Source organism: Schistocerca piceifrons, chromosome 3, assembly GCF_021461385.2.
Source record: "Schistocerca piceifrons isolate TAMUIC-IGC-003096 chromosome 3, iqSchPice1.1, whole genome shotgun sequence".
Lineage (NCBI taxonomy): Eukaryota > Metazoa > Arthropoda > Insecta > Orthoptera > Acrididae > Schistocerca > Schistocerca piceifrons.
The window spans coordinates 364,051,156-364,068,819 of NC_060140.1; the positions used below are offsets into that span (position 1 = coordinate 364,051,156).

At 40.0% G+C, this 17,664-nt stretch overlaps 1 protein-coding gene across 7 annotated transcripts in view; it reads right to left on the bottom strand.

Annotated features, from left to right (window-relative positions):
* Positions 1–17,664, bottom strand: part of LOC124787635 — a 190,387-nt gene that overhangs the window by 35,853 nt on the left and 136,870 nt on the right. For 6 of the 7 annotated variants that reach the window (XM_047254408.1, XM_047254406.1, XM_047254409.1 and 3 more), the window contains 2 exons: positions 14,749–14,929; positions 1,338–1,424 (listed from right to left, as the gene is read on the bottom strand). In XM_047254408.1, the coding sequence (XP_047110364.1) occupies positions 1,340–1,424; positions 14,749–14,929 (266 nt within the window). In that variant the 3' untranslated portion in view covers positions 1,338–1,339. Of the gene's footprint in view, positions 1–1,337; positions 1,425–14,676; positions 14,930–17,664 lie in introns of those variants that run through there. The other variant, XM_047254404.1, reaches the window with a different exon arrangement.

The following is a 17,664-nucleotide window of genomic DNA, read 5'->3' on the forward strand; positions in this document are numbered from 1 at the left end:
AGAGCTTGTTTGTCCTTCTTTGGAACTGAATATATCACTAATTCTTTGAATCATAGATGCGACAGCATGTTGATAGGTTTGTGGAAGTATGTGGGATTACAAGTCCACGCACAAGTCATGCAATTCGCGTAAATAACGGGCCGCTAAATACAGCAAGCAATGATGTCGCCTAACAGCAACCCAGATGGGTTCCCTGGGATTTACATCAGGCGAATTTGGTCACCGAGACATAAACCTGAGTTCCCTATAGTGCTCCTCAAACCATTGTTCCCCGGTACTGGCTCCGAGACACGGATAATTATACTGGTGAAAGATGACATCGCTGTCGGTGAAAACATGAAGCATGAAGGGATGCACGTGGTTCGTAACTGTTAGCGTGTTCTCTATTACTACTTCAGGTCCCATGCAAGTGCAGGAGAAAGTCTCCCATAGAATTATACTGCGTCCGTGGCTCGCTGCACGTTTCGAGCCGCCGTTCACCTCGATGGCAGCGTTTTTGAAGACGACGATCGACCCGGTCTAGCGAAGATGTGATTAACCTGAAGAGCCGACACTCCCCTCCTCACTGTGAACTTTAACTTCAAATTCGAAGACGGTGTAACATGTGCTCTCCATACACTGATCTATCCACAGCAATCTGTATTGCAACATTCAAGCTTAACGGGTTGACAACAAGTGGTCACTTTAAATACGTGCACTGTGTTGGGTCTTTTGACGTTAATTTCATCATATCATCCTCAGTCATTTTGACAGTGGATGCTTTGTTGCTGCAAAAGACATCGATGTCTACATTTGCATTAACGTACATACCCCATAAGCTATGGTATTGTGCACAGTGAACGGTGCCTGCACTGCTAGTTATTTCCCTTCCTACTCCAACCCCAAATGGAACGAAGGAAAAACACTGTCTACATGCCTCCGTATGAGACATAATTAGTGTTATCATCGTAGCCCTTACGCCGAATGTATGTTGGCAGCAGTTGGCTGCAGTCAGCTTCACTTTCTGCTTACCTAAATTTTCTCAATAGTGTTCCGCAAAAACACCGTCAGCTTCCTTCCAGGGATACCAGAATGAATTCAGGAAATATCTCCGTAACACTTGCATGATGGTCTAATCTACCAGTAATGAATCTGGCACATCTTTGAAATACAGAAATGTCTTGATTGCACAATTCTTTATTAAGTTTTATGAGTTCCAAAGTTTCCTCATCAGACTGAAGCCGTGGAATAAAATCCACTAAGAAATTAATGTTAACAAATATGTCTATATTAATGTAAGTATGCAACATACATTAGCTATCCATATATATAGAGTTTTCAGTTACTATCGTACTTACATTTAAGTCAAACTTCTGGTAAAAAAATCACGAAAGACAGTGATGAAAACAGAAGATACATCGCCAGCCATTATCTGGTGCAGTACACTGTAAACATAAACCCGATATAGACCACAAAATAAAATACAAGTTGTGAAAGAATAAATTTACTACCATAACATTATATAGTGTTACATAATTACCACCAAATGTCGTTGTACTACAGGTCGAAGGAAGAATACATGATATACAACAGAATCATTACGGTTATCCTACATTAGTGGAACCAACTTGAAATAAAAAGGAAGATAATATTACAATTAACAGGAGTTCTTAATTTCTTAAAAAAATGTAATTGAGTGGTTTTAGACTGTAGTAATAATCCAGCTGTCATCCATTTACAACCAACACAAACGCCTTTACCTTTAATGACGAATTCCACTGGCAGCCAAATGTCTTAGTTATGGGTAATACACTTGCTGGTATCTTGGCAGAAATTTTGTCAATCATTTGGAACGCGCATTTTTAATTTTCACACCAAAAATTAAATCGTATCAGCCATAGCCCTCATCAGCAAAAAAGACACATCATTCATACACACAAAAATCAAACCTCACAGACACATGACCGCCAATTCCAGCAGCTCGTGTCAGAATGCAGCTATCGCCTGAGATGGAAACAACGATCTGGAGGGTGTGAGGAAGGGAAAGGCATGATAGTGTATCTAGTGTGTAGGTGGGGTGGGTCTGGGGGGAGGGGAAGAGCTAATAGTACAGAGGGAGTGCAGTCTGTATTGTGGAGGGTATGGAGACAATGTCACTGGAGTTTGAGGACAGGATGAATATAGGAGTGGGGAAAGTGTTGTAAAGGTAATTCCCATCCGTGCAGTTCAGAATGCGGACAGATGGTTGGTAGTCAAACCAATGGTTGTGCAATGATTGCATCAGAGACGGTAAATGACATAGCTGCTTTCACAGGTGGCCCAGCCCCAGATGAGATAGGATAAAACTGTGACAGGACTGCAACAGGAAGTGATAGGTGGGTGGATTTGGCAGATCTTGCACCTGGATCTTCCACAGTGGTATTATCCTTGTGGCAGGGGTTTGGGAGTGGGAGTGGCATAGGTAGGACCAGGATGTAGTCGAAGGTGGGTGCGTGAAGGAGGGGTGGGAAGGTGTTGGGAGAGGTGTGCCTCATTTCAGGGCATGCTGGCAGGTAATCAGTGCCTTGGCAAAAAATGTGATGAAGCTGTTCTAGTCCAGGGTGGTACTGAATGACAATGGTGGTGCTCCTTTGCGGTTGGTTCTTGGGGTGTTCGGACATTTGGGAGTGTGAGGGCAAATGGCACGAGAGATGTGACTCAGTTGTTCTTGGGTGGTAATGGGTGACGAAGGGGACACCCCTTTGTGGCTGGTTCATATGGGTGGTGGGAGGATTGTAAGTGTGAGGGGAAATGGTAGGACATCTGTTCGCATTCTGACTGGGAAATGGAGCCTGTCCTTGAAGGACTTGGTGAGACCCTCAGCATACTGGACAAGGGAGTTCTTGTCACTGCTTATACAACAATCTCAGATGGCCAGGTTGTGTGGGGTGGATGCTATTTGGGAAACTGATGGCTAGCATCGAAATGCAGTGTTTAATTTGAAAAGAGGAGCAGATGGAGCCGTCAGAGAGGATGAGGTCAATGACTAGGAATGTGGCACACTGGCTTCAGGAGGGCCAGGTGAAGTGGATGAGAGATATCATCAATGAACCTAAACCAGACAATGAGTTTGGCGCTTCAGGTGGCTAGCCCCATATGCAGGTTGGTATAGGAGGGTGCCATGTGGGTTCCCAGGGAAGTACTGTAGTTATGTTTCTATACCTTTCCTTGAAAGATGAATCAGTTGTCGGTTATGATAAAATTAGTAAGGTGTATGACGAATGAGGCACTGGGTTTTGAGTCTGAAGAACGTTGGGGAAGGTAGCGTTCAGTAGTGTAAGACAATGGGTGGGGTCAAAAGTGATGACTAAGTACCCAGGAGATAAGGGATCACGATGGTGAAGAGTCTGTGATGGAAGTGATTGATATATTTCATGTGGGAGGCTAGGCAATTGGTTGATTGCTTGAAAGTGTTGGTCAACGAGCATCGTAATTCTTTTAGTGGTGGCATAATTACCATATACTACAGGGCAGGCTGTCCACATTTGTTGGGTTTGTGGATTTTTGGGAGGAATTTATCTTTTTTAGCCCAGTGTGCCACCTTCTGAGATGTTGACCTCCTCTTATCTGATTGCTCCATCCGCACCTCTGGCCCCATTAAACACATCTACTAACAGTAAATGCATGCCATCATTCCATTCTCAACTCAAATCCCTAACATACAGCTTCGCTACCGACAGATGGGGCAACTGCAGTGACAATAACTCTCTTGCCCAGTATGTCAAGGGTCACACCATAGCCTTCATAGACAACCACTGTCCCCCAGACCTCGTCCACACATATATTTCCCGTGCCGTTTGCCCTCACACTCCCAATCGTCCCAACACTCCAAGAACCAGCTGCAAAGGAACGCCATCATTGTCACCCAGTACCACCCTAGACTGGAACAACTTAATCACATCTTTTGCCCTGAAATGAGGCACACCTCTCCCAACACCTTCCCACCCCTCCTTCACTCACCCAGCTTCCACTACAACCTATGCCACTCCCACTCCCAAACCCCTACCACAAGGATAATACCACAGTGAAAGATCCAGGTGCAAGATCTGCCAAATCCACCCACCTATCACTTCTATTCCAGTCCTGTCACAGGTTTATCCTATCCCATTTGGGGCTGGGCCACCTTTGAAAGCAGCTTTGTCACTTACCATCTCTGCTGCAATCATTGCACAGTCATTTATATTGGTATGACTACCAACCATCTATCCACAACAATGAATGACTACCGGAAAGCTGCGGCCAAGAGCAAAGTAGACCACCCCGTGGAACAACATACAGCTGGACATAGGAAGTTTGGTATATTGTACCACCGACAGCCCCCCGTGTATGTGTGGTGAGGCGTATGAAATAACGTTAAAGAAAAGTAATTAGACAGATGTGGATTTCGGCTATGAACCAGGAAGGTCACTGTATGGTTAAAGGCTGCTGCCCATTAGGCAATTATTATTTGAGGTGACTTTGGAAAAAAACTTGTCTCCTTTTATTTTGTATTCTGAGCCGTTACATACGTTCGTTCTCCGAGAGAAAAAATGTGCTTTTGTTTTTGAATTCTCTGGCTGAAGTTGTATGGCAGCTGGTCTTTTTAAACTTAGGAATTTCTCAGAATAAGCATTCGCATGTCAAAATCACTATCTATGTAGATGTGTGAGTTATGCCTTTATCACATTCTTTATACCACAGTTCGAAAGATCGACCATAGTAGTTCAAGGAGTATCAGCTGTTACTTCGCAACTCTCCTTTCTTTTATTGGTTCACAAAGTAACCATGAACATACTGTAAAGGGGATGTTCTTTGAACTTCTTCGTGGTATAAATTCCATAAACACACTAGATTTCGTGATACGTCCCCGCAGAACTGTACTTATGAGTGTCCCTCTCGACTCTGTCATTGAGGACACAGTAAATCGTGTTACTCGCGGTTAACCTGTTCATATATGTGTAAATGCGTATAATCGCTATTATCTATTGTGTTGTGAATATGCATTGTTGCTCAGATGTTGTAAGAGCTGAAGACAAAATGCTCGTCCAGTACAGAATTAATAATGAACTTTGGGAAAGTCTACATTGACTTCTCGATAGCTTTTACTTTTCACAAGGAGATAATACCACTTCCGTGTAACTGTATCGCCGATTTTAGAATTTTACCACTGTCGCTAATTAGCACTCTCAAGACAGACTCACAATAGTGTGCTTACTACAGCTGCCATTCACATTGTTTGCAGTGGCAAAAAGTAGTTCATTCCCCGTCTTGCACGTTTAATCCAAAGATTTCCTCGTGCAAGCGATGTTGTACGGTAAATTACTGTGTAGAAGTGATGAAGCGTGGGCACACTGTGAAATTTGCAAAGTGGGGTGATGTAGTTAGTAGTGGGTACAGAGAGGTGATACGAGGTTGAGTTTCATATTGACTTGATAAGTTAGGAAGTACATAAACACCAGTTCAGTTATTCTAATTTTTAATATATATCCTGATCTGTGACGTAGAAAATTGCAAATTAGGTATTTTGAGATAAGTAACTGACGGATGTAAATCAGTGTTTGAGGTGGTATGAAATGTTTGATGAGTTGCCGTGTGTGGCACATTTTGAAAATCTGGTATGTTTTATAACATACAGCTTTCTGCAACATTTCCCCATTTGGAGCTACCATCTAGCAAATAAACATCCTAACTTGTAGTAATTTATCTGTCGTGGAAATGTTTGAGGAACTGGGTCTTTCCAGGCAATTAGATTTTGTTTCGTCCCAAACCGGTTTTCGGCATCTTGGGCCATATTAAAGTGACAAATAAATAACGCAAACACAGAAAAAATTATAAGACTTACACATGTAATATGTGCACAGGACATAAAAAGGTGACGAAGACAGTTTACAGAGGGAAACCTTACATTTCTTATGTTACACAGAAATAATCAGATTAGCTAAAACCGGTGAAACAAATTTTTTTACGTAGTTATACATTTAACAAGTCATGAGAAATAAGTTAAATTTACAACTGGAATCTAGTATTTGTAATGAAATCTTAATTTGACAAAAGGGTAAAAGAAAACTGGGTATGATCACTTAATACTAAGCTGGCATTCAGTGTCAATTGTTTGTCAATTTCTAACATTTTCTGTAGGGCCATCTTTCTGATTTTCTTAACAGAATGTAAAATTTCACTCTGTAGAGAATAAAGAATGGTTTCCTGTTAAAAAAATAATCGGGTAAGATTGAATCGTTCTTGCTTAACCTCCAGTTCCTTTCGTGTTTGGATAACCTGAGAGCCACAGCTCTGCCTGACTGAGGAGTATATATTTTTCCACGTTGCTGGTATGTGATTTTATACATGCCAGTCTGTGCCAACTATTGCAATTTGCCTTCACCACTGAATAAACATTGTGACAGAAAGCTGATGATATAAAATTTAGGTCCGTACATGCAACACTTTAACTTTCTTTTGTAAGGATGTATGACCTGTCGCCAGTATATGGATGTTGCATATGTTTTTGTAACTACTGATTGATTAATGGCGGCCAGTGTACAGAAGTAACGTAATGTTTTTTTCGTAGTAGGTTGTTGATCGGGGCAGAGCTATGCTTACTGGAAGTGTTATGTGTGATTGTCTGTGACTCTGCTTAAAATGGTGATTCAGATAAAAGAACCGATGTGAGGTGATACACCATCCTATGGACAGCTGCATATATGTGGGTGTGTGGGTGCTAGGAGCTTTACAGAATTACCGTATCTGGTGTTATTGTTTTTACGTAAATGCTAAATACGCGTATCGTTTGGCTAATATCTACTGTAATCTCCAAGAAATTTATAGAAGATTCTTCCAGTTTGACTGTAAACTGAATTTTCTTATTTTGTAAGTTCAAATGTTGTAGTAATGTATCTAATTATCTAATGGTAACGGTCCACAAACAGAGAACATATTCACTGTATCTGGACCACTTCTTCATTTTGAAATTCAGTGGCTCTTTCCGTAAGAAATTTTTTTCAAAATTTCAAATAAAAATTTTAGAATTTTAAACATGGTTGAAGCAGCAACTGTTAAAAATCTTCTCGTAAATGATAACAGCCAAACAGTTGCAGGATAAAGTTCTGTTGAAATCAGTGACCACGGTCTCGGTGTATCTAAATATACCTTCATCAGAAGCAAAAGTACACTAAAATCACATCCTGCAGTGGAGATGCATAAAACAATCGTGCCAGAGGCGTCACCAATAGTTAAGATTAAAATATCACCCCCATCTGTACAGCATAACTATGAAGAGATGATCGATGCGAACGCAGCATACTGTCAGTTCTTAGCCTGTGAACCAGCGTGAAGAGGTTGTGAAAGCCCTCTCTTGGTGAAACTGTCTGCCCTAGTTCTTCCACACCCTCTTCACGCTGGTTCACAGGCTAAGTACTGATAGTATGCCGCGTTGGCATCGATCATCTCTTCATAGTTATGCTGTACAGACGGAGGTGATATTTTAACTTTAAATACTGGTGACGCCTTTGGCACGATTGTTTCATGCATGATTTTAGTGTACTTTTGCTTCTGATGAAGGTATATTTAGATATACCGAAACCGTGGTCAAGGATTTCAATATATCTTCATCCTGCAACTGTTTGGCTGTTACCATTTACCGCGAAAATTTTAGGTATAGGATTAACAGTTAAACGCATAGGTAGGGCATCTGATTCACTATACTGCTTATTTTGAAACTGGAAGTAACTCTCTTTTAAGGTAAGAAGGCGAAGAGCGAAACTGCACTACAGTAGAGAGCCGCCGCACGACGCGGCTGTATGTAGTGCATCGAATTTGAACTGCAGCGGTGTGGCAATACGAAGCTTAGTTTGTATGTAGTCGGTCGGCAATCTTCGAACAAAATGGACGAAAGTAAAATGGATGTGATAATTTCTTTGTTACGTGAGGCAGAAGACTATAGATTTGGGGAACCTTGGTGATCTTGCAAAGAATAGCGATGCGGAGAGCTTTCCGCTGTCCGATTCAGCAAAAAAACAGGAAATAAATACTATATCAGGCCCAGAATAATTACCAGGCACGAGACTTCGACTGCTTCACGCAATTATTGGAGCTGAAGCTTCTCCATTAGAAACGTGTTTGATGAGATCTTAACCTGGTATAAACAGATGACCAACTGAAAAAAAGTATACGTTTACAGAAATAAAAGAGCCCGAAGAGTTTCAGAAATTACTTTGGAATACTGTGTCAAAAATTTAGGATTTGCTATCACAAGATCTGCCTCTAAGTGGAACATGCAGAGAACGTGATTCACGCCACTTGTGTCTTCCAAAATTTTCTAGTGGTCGTGCGGTAGCGTTCTCGCTTCCCGCGCCCGGGTTCCCGGGTTCGATTCCCGGCGGGGTCAGGGATTTTCTCTGCCTCGTGATGTCTGGGTGTTGTGTGGTGTCCTTCGGTTAGTTAGGTTTAAGTAGTTCTATGTTCTAGGGGACTGATGACCATAGATGTTAAGTCCCGTAGTGCTCAGAGCCATTTGAACCATTTTGAACTATTTTCTCAGACACAATACAGTGTTGTTTGACAGTGAAGAGTCTCAAGAGATACAATTATGAAATCTTACTCATTACCCTTAGGGGAAGTAATTTTGTAAATAATGTTATCCATTTAAGACATGAATTCAATGATTAGATCAGTTCCACGCAAGATATTTTGGTCTGGCAAAACGACACCGAAAATACGATGTCGTCGAGGAGAAAATGAAAACTAAAGTAATATGCACATACTCATAAAAATAAAGATCTAACGGTTTTTTTTAACTTTTAAAAAAGTTATCTGTAGGTATTCCTATGTTGCTTACTCACATTTCCCTGGAAGTTATTTTCCAAATGTTGCTTTTTCTGGAACTATTTATATAATGTACATCTTGAAGGTCTTGTAACGCTGGATATTCAATTGCACACAGTTAACTTTTCCTCACCTAGCACCATTGTAGTAAACAAAATTCCGTTTCACGCGTCAAAAGAGCTGCGGTTTGGATGACGTCGCGACACTTGCTGTACCTCACTGGCGACAACAGCGGAACAGCGCGACGCCGCACTGCGCTTTATAGCTCGCCAGTTGGTCAGCTTTGCTTCACACTGCCGCTCTGCGCCACTGACACTGTTGTTGCTGGTCTCATTCGACTTCGTATAAGCAATATTAGGTGGCGTTGCGCCGCAGCGTTCTCCTGCACTGCGCTTCCGCTCATTGCGGTCTTACCTTTACACAAATTTGATTATCAGCGATTATGCCATGTATTTCTACAGCCTTTACTTTGGAAGTGTGCAAAATATCTATTAATTATAAATCCGTCAGTAGTAACACATGTAAGTAAGCTGGTGGCATTAACGATACTAGTTTAGAACTGGGAGGGCTTTGTATATTATTAATGTTATCAGCAAGAGCCATAGGAATGTTTGACATTAAGTTTAGATTTAAAATTACTTTTAGTCTTAATGACACAGTCTAGCCCCTTCGCTAGTAAGTAACAATGAACAGAAAGCAATGTAGTACTGGGTGTACTTTATGTAATTTAGGTAAGCCATACAATCTAGGTGCAATAGGATTCAGCAGTATGGTGAAGTAGTTTGGATTAACTTTCTGATGTTAACACTCCCTGTGGAACTAAATATGTTGCGTTGCAGTTAGCTTCTGTTGCTATAGTCATGAGGGTTGAGGAGGCCACACCCTGCCTATCTGACCCATGCTAATTTAGGCAAATATGTGACCAATTTCTGAAAAAATTATTTGATGCAGGACCTTAATATTTTTACTGTATGCTAATAGAGCCAACTGTACTATAGTTTACCGTATCCATTTTATAGTTTTTAAGAAATACTTTTTTTAAATTTATTAACAAAAAATATTAAGTTTTTTCTGCAGAAAAATTTTGTTGTGAACTTCCTAATTGGAGAATATTAATGAATGTAGTACCAGAAGTGGCTTTTTATGTTATGCAGAGTATTTCAAAATTTCATTCATTTATCTCTTATAGTATCTGATATAATGGGGCATATGTACTGAAAATTTTAGTTTGTATGAAATTCACTTTAAAGAATAAACTTTTGAAATTTGTTACTTACAGTTAATTAAAACTGTCCTGCCGCATATGATGGCCCTTCTTTGGCCTCTAGCAGATCTTACAGCTTCTTTTTCACCTTCCTGGATGTTTGTCTTGCTTTCTTGGCCATATTAGATACAGACCTGTCTGCATCGGCTATTCTCACTGTTAGAGCCCAGTGATCATATTTTCACCAGGATTAATTCCCAGGTTTTTCAGTACCCAACACTTTCCAATATTACCACAATTGAACGTAATAACAGCATCATGAACTCCTCATTTCATTGTATGTATGCCTAGAAATACAGTTTTAGGTAGGCAGTTCCACATTATCCTGTTGAAACATTCATTTGGGTTCTGTGTCTGCCCATGCGGACATTTTCATAGAGGGTCAGGATGAGCCAGATCTCTGAAAATAGGTTTAATTGCTGTAATAACAGCAGCAGGAAGAGAATGCTGGTGAGAATAAGATTCTCCAGTTGCCTGAGCCCTATTGTATTTGCACCAAGAATTTTCTCCTGACAGACAAAATCCATGGCATGGCTTATCATCAGTAGAGCACTTATGGAAGAATATGGTCCAAAAATCTCTCTTCATTGCCTCCAGATTTTCTATATTTCTCCTAATTGCCTGCCCATAGTATACCTGCGAGTTTTCTATATCAATTTTAGTTAACCGACCCTGTTCGCTCAACAATTATCCATCAGCGAATTCTTTCCCTCTCATATCAACAGTTAGTTTTCTCAGTCTTGTTTCCAAACGTTTTTGAACACGGCCTACACATTCTATTTTGCTAATAATGGTATCTCCATATTGCTTAGAGTTCACCACATTGTTGTATGCCTTACTGTCACCATCGCCCAAATATTTGGTTTACTTTACGCCTCTTGTTTCTGTGGAACGATGAAACATTTGTTGTACTCCATGAACTTCCATACCACCTCTTGTTCCTCTAAAATTAACCACACAGTTGTGTTCTTTATGTTCATTGAGTTTACTACATTTGCAATATTTAGGCATTATCTCCACATCTAACACTTTACCGGTGTCAACACTTGTGGCAGTCACTACTCCATTTAGAGAAGTATGTCCTCTTTTCTGCCAACTTCCATCAAGTGCAACTTCAATACCAAACATCTATCATTTTCTTCCACTGCTTCCCTAGCAGCCAGTTTCATGCTTTCCTCACTGACCTCACATACAGCTTTCTCTAATATCGCAGTCAGTTTTTAAAATTTATTTGGTGGTTGGTGCAAGTTCATCACTGAACAAAATGTTCTCACTGCAGCCATGCCCTTGCCAATGGATCGTAAGGCATAAACTAATCTAGTATTGATTTCATAACAGCCACTTGCATCTGGTTTTGAAGGACACATAAATGAAATCACAGCTGGGCATTTAATGCAAATTGTATCCAAAGCAATTGCTGGGCCTTTTCTCCCACTGGCACTCTCAAAAATTTTCGTACTCTGTGAATCACCACACTGTCTACATTGTACAAATTTAGAAATTACATTTGATAATATTCTCAAATTGATAATAATGTTACTGCACCCCTTGTCAGTTACAGTAAATTCGTTGTACCTCTCTTGAAATGGTGAGAGTTTCTTTGATGATGCACTTGTTGAAGAATTGCAATTAGAAACATCGTTGCTAGGTGACATAACCTCTTGTACAGAAAGCTTTCTAAACTTGTTTCCTCTAAATTGCCGTTTCTTGAAAATGCCTTTATGTTTCGTCATCTTCAATAAACACAACAAAAGGCACGTAAACAATCATTGCAAACGTAAGTATAACAACTACTCGCAATCACACTTGAACAGAATTAAGCGCGTGTTTGAAAGTGTGTTGTTTACAAAGAGCAGAAACAAAAGAATACCGACTGTTGCATTCCAAGGTTAGCCAACACACTCGGGAGTAGAAAAAAATCCCAAACGTGCAATGTAGGGAGTATAAAGATCTTCAAAAATGGCTCTGAGCACTATGGGACTTAACATATGTGGTGATCAGTCCCCTAGAACTTAGAACTACCTAAACCTAACTAACCTAAGGAGATCACACACATCCATGCCCGAGGCAGGATTCGAACCTGCGACCACAGCGGTCACGCGGTTCCAGACTGAAACGCCTAGAACCGCACGACGTATAAAGATCTAAAATCTATGCAGAAATGCGGGTGATGGAAGAGTGGGCATGGCACATAAACAAATGTGGTAGGAAAATGCTCGAAAAAATTTTTTTTCAGCAAAATCCTTTTCAGTGTACTTAAATAAAACCTTAATCTATCGAAATAGGATGAAAACCGAAAATTAACTTTTTTCGACCTGAACCACGGTGTAATCCCCTTAACAGCAGTTTTGTTAGCACTTTTGGATTACGCTAATTGTCACTGAACTTGTGCAAGTCTTCATTCCACAATGCAAGGAAAGTGTTAATAAACGGCGGAAGCTATGGCTCTCAAAGTTATTTGTCACTGATTTGTTGTGGAAGTGGGACGACGACGATTATACTGCTGCTTACCTATTGTATTGTTAAAATAGTTCAGTGCCCTATCTATGGTGCAGTAGCTGTCACATTAATAACTGACTTCTATCTTTCCAGTCCAAAAATATGGAGATTTCAGTAATGAAAAGTAGAGAAAAGTTAAGACGGTGGTTTTAATGCTTTAGGTTTTCTATATTGTCTCTTCTTCCCTTTGACACAACGCACGTAACGTTCATTTAAGTATGTGGAATTGTCAAGAATGTCCTCTTTTGTGATGTTGTTGCATCTTGTTCACTATTGGCGAACCATGGGAGGCCCATTCATCACTTTATCGTTCGTATTGTTAACACCAAATCTCGTCACCCATAGTGATATTTTCCCGAAGAGAACTGTCCGCATTTTCGTTTTAGTCAAGGTACGGCAGGCGTCCACGAGTAATTCTTTTTGCTCGGGGGCCAAACTTTGCTCACACTTCCTCTTCTTCAAAACACTGTGGAGAATGCTTAAACCAAACAGATGTTCTGTACATTGCTCCAATGCCTTTTGTGACACTTAGTGCAGCGTGAAAACAACTGATTCGTCGAATGCACACTGTTGTTTACAGCTGTTAGTTCAAGCTACCGCTGTACTTACTGCTCTGCGTCGCTTACATTCAAGTCTGGGATCTTTTAGGCCTGATGGTGTATGTTCAACACTGCATTACGTATCAGAGGATAGTGCGCTGTACTTGGAACAATCGTCTCCAAGGTTCGAAACCGCGATAAGGTGTACAGTCCCTATACATTGAGATGGTATGACAAGAACCTGCAACGTTGTCTCAATGAGAAGTATAGTCTAGAGCATAGAGGTCCGAATCTCGATGTCAGGACTGTTGCTCCGATCTCTTGGAACGAAACACGGGATCAGTACTAGATCCCTCGATATCTTGGGGCAGCAGTCTTAGCAACCAATTTCGAAAGAAAATAAATATTTTTTCTGCGGACTCAGTTCGAGATCTGGCGCCCAATGGTGCTAAGCAGAAGTACAGCAGAAGTACAGCAGAAGTACAAATTCAGAGGTCGGCAAAATTTGCTACAAACTAACGACATTGGAGTTTTCACTCACGCCATGAGATGCAATCACAAAATATGAAGGCAGTAAAAAAATTATAATGATATTAGTTTCATAACACAAGTTCAGAACCGATCAAACTCTACTGCCTGCGTGATGAGAGGACACACATGTGTACTATTCTCTCCCCTGGGAGTGAGAACGGAAGGGAAGATGAGGCGTGGGCGGACGAGAGGGTGATATAATGAGTAGGCGAGCTCTGCGTCAGATAGTCTAGTCGAGGCATTGCATTCCACAAACAGCTCTTAGGAAATTTATCCGAGCATTGAATTTTCTATGATGCTCGTCATCACGGTGGTGACTGTTGATAAATGATGATCGTTGTCATGGGGAGCCCAAATGGGATAAAGTGAACAAAGCGCATGGTGAATTTAATTAATTAATTTATATACTGCTTCGAAGTACTGTAACATTTCCGTAAATAATACTTGTTCTGTCTAACGAAACGACAGGAACGATCCTTTGATGCCATGTCTGGTACAGTCGTCGGAAGTAATTATTTTTGAATGGAGCTGTCCGCAATCCGAAGTTTTATTGGGACAATAGACTGGTCTAGTTCACAAAGTGATATACAGATGGCGAGTTCTTGGTTTAAACTAGAGAAGTGAGTCACCCATGTACTTAAATGATGGTCTCATTTTAACATAGAATTAGAAAGACTGAAAGTTGATTGTCTCACACACTCTAAACGTTACCAGAATAGCTGTGATGGAATAGCAGGCAACAGCTGGAAAAGAGTCTCAAAAACTGCTACTAACTAAATTATTTTTTTAAATGTATGTTGAATGTTAAAAACATAGTTGACTATCAGAATAACTTTCAACAGTATTTCATAAATCATCAGTTCTACAAATGAAGTGTTGTTCCTTAATACGTAATTAGTATTGTGAATTGACGATAATCCTGCAAGTTGTTTTACTGGTAATTAACTATCTCTGATCGCAATGGCCAGTAATTTGTTTTTTGTTGACATATTTAATCTGTGTGATTACAGAAATGAAAAAGCCAAGTATCTAAATATATAAACTATATCTTAATAAATGACAATATCATCATATAATTCAAAACCACATTCTTCATACGATTTATTAATAGATTCATCGATAGATTCATGACGACGAGTATTTGTCATCAGCGTGGTTGGTTGTGCGGCTTCATCAGTAGACCCATCACCGGCTTCGTCAACAGATTCGTCATTAGATTCTTTAACAGGTTCGCCACTAGATGAGCTTGTCATCAGCTTATGTGGCTGTGACGTCGAACCTGTTGACAACATAAATATCATATCGGTTAAATGAATAATGCTTACTCCCACAAACAGTATAGTGAAAACAAGTAAAGTAAACTCATAAAACGATCACAGTGTCACTGTTTTAACCCCATTGTAAACATTATCATCATCAGTGGCCATTTTACACCCACTAGTGAATAAAACCATCCTGCTGCTCGTAACAGTTTCCTGTCCCTCGTTTCCATGTTACAGTAGGTCGGTGTCTCAGTCTTCTCTTATTCGTTGGAATTCAGCAAAGAATTTCTTTCGTTATCTACACGTTCTGCCCACATACATTTCATTTACATTACAGTCATAATTAAGCCACCACCGCCTTTGTGGCACTAAAGCTACATGTTCAGGTGAAAATATAACTAAAACGTTATAGCGGAAAATATCGAAACCTTTTTTCCCCAGAATTCGTTGTCTGTCAAAAGAAAACACCTCTAAAAGGCTGTATGTCATCGAATAAAACAGCCGGTACTGATCTAATAATAAAGGACTAATTACCGCTAAAACGCTTTGCTAGTACCCTAGATGACTACATACAGCTGTGTTTGCCCTACCTACAAGATTGTCTTAGCCCCCCTTTTTATCGCCCACTCGATCTGTACTATTTTCCTGCAATAGTTAATAACAACTCAATTACATTATTTAAAAAACTTCCCAGTTTCAAACATGGTCCCTTAATATGGCTTAACCTTTCATTTTCTTTGAAACAATTCACAGTAATAAAAGAAATTTTCCCGTATTCTATGCCAATGCCTCCATCGATTTTTGCATAGAGGAGGAATATTCATTGGTTTATGTTGACATATTATCATCTGTGGAGATAAAACGATAAACATCACAGAGTGGAAGATGCGTGGCAGAGAGTCTTAAATACATAAAATAACAGCAATATGCATCAGATCACTTATGTTCTCCACATTAACTTTTGAGAACACTTCTTCTCTATTTTTCATAATCAGATGCACCTCTGTTTCGTATCTGTCCTTTCTGCTGCATGAATTGTGGATTGATGATCTATACCTCGTAGATTAACTAGATTAAGTTCTACTTGTAGATCATTTCTTTCTTTATTGGGTCCTATTCCTATTTTAATAAGCTACCGTATGTACATTTATTTAGCCCAGCCCAGTGATCACTTCCTCAGAATACTAAGTTTGTCTCAAAGAATTCAAAATTATGGATATAATTCAAAAAGTATGAATATTATTGCAAATCACTATAATGAGTCATGGTGGCAAAATAATAACGCGAATTCTTTACAGATCAATGGAAAAACTGCTAGAAGCCAACATTGGGGAAAATCAGTATGGATCTCGGAGAAATGCAGTAACACATGACGCAATACTGACCCTACGACTTAAGTTACAAGATAGGTTAAGGACATCAAACTTATATTTGTAAGATTTGTAGACTTACGGAAAGCTTTCCACAGCGACAACTGGAATACTTTCTTTGAAATTCAAAGAGATTAGAGGGGTAAAATACACAGACCAAAAGGCTATTTGCAACATGTACAGAAACAAGACGGCAGTTATATGAGTCGATAAGAATGAAAAAGGAAGCAGTGATTGAGAAGAGAGTGAGACATGGTTGTAGTCTATCCCCGATGTTATTGAATGTGTACATTGATAAGCCAGTAAAGGAAAGCGAAGAAAAATTCTTAGAAGGAATTAAAGTACACGGAGCACACATAAAAACTTTGAGATTTACCGATGCATTATAATTCTGTCAGGGACGGGAAAGGATTTGGAAGAGCAGTTGAACGGAATGGGCAGTGTCTTGAAAGGGCGATATGAGATGAACATCAACAGAAGCAAAAAATGAATAATGGAATATGGCCGTATTAAACCGGGTGATGCTGAACGAATTAGATAATTAGATCAGGAAATGAGACACTTAGAGTAGTAGATGGGTTTTGGTATTTGGGCAGTGGAATAACTGATGACGGTCGAAGTAAGGAGTTATAAAGCGCGGACTGGCAATGGCAAGGAAATCATTTCTGAGGAAGAGAAATTTGTTAACTCGAATGTAAATTTAAGAGTTAATAAGCCTTATTTTGTGGATTCGTCCATTACTTCTTGGTAGAACAATTCCGCATTTAGGACACTGTTTTTGTTCTACTGCAGAAGAAAAACAGTGTATTTCTTTTCAATCTTAAATGTTACAAAGTCTTTTCTGAAACTATTGGTATTGGGTGTTGCCATGTACGTAAGTGAAACATGGGCTATAAACGGTTCAGGCGAAAAGAGAATAGTAGCTTTTAAAATGTGGTGTTACAGAAGAATGCTGAAGATTAGATGGGTAGATTGAGGAGGTACTGAATAGAACTGGGGAGGGAGGGGGGGGGGGGATTTGTGTCACAACTAGACTAGAAGAAGGGATCGGTTGATTGTAGACGTTATGCGACATCAAGGAACCCCGAGCTTAGTGCTGGAGGCAAGTGTGGGAGGTAAAAATCATAGAGGAAGACCAAGAGATGAATACTGTTACCAGGTTCAGAAGGATGTAAGTTGCAGTAGTTATTCGGAGATAAAGAGGCCTACACGGGGTAAAGTGGCGTGGTGTTCCTCTATAAAACCGATCTTGCACCTGGAGACTACGACAACGACACAGTACAAAAGGCTGAAGATGCATCTGAAAACTGACAGTCATAGAGGCTGAGAACTCTCCGTTTCTATTTGAGTGTCAAAGGGACCGCGCCTACTCGTTATCAAAT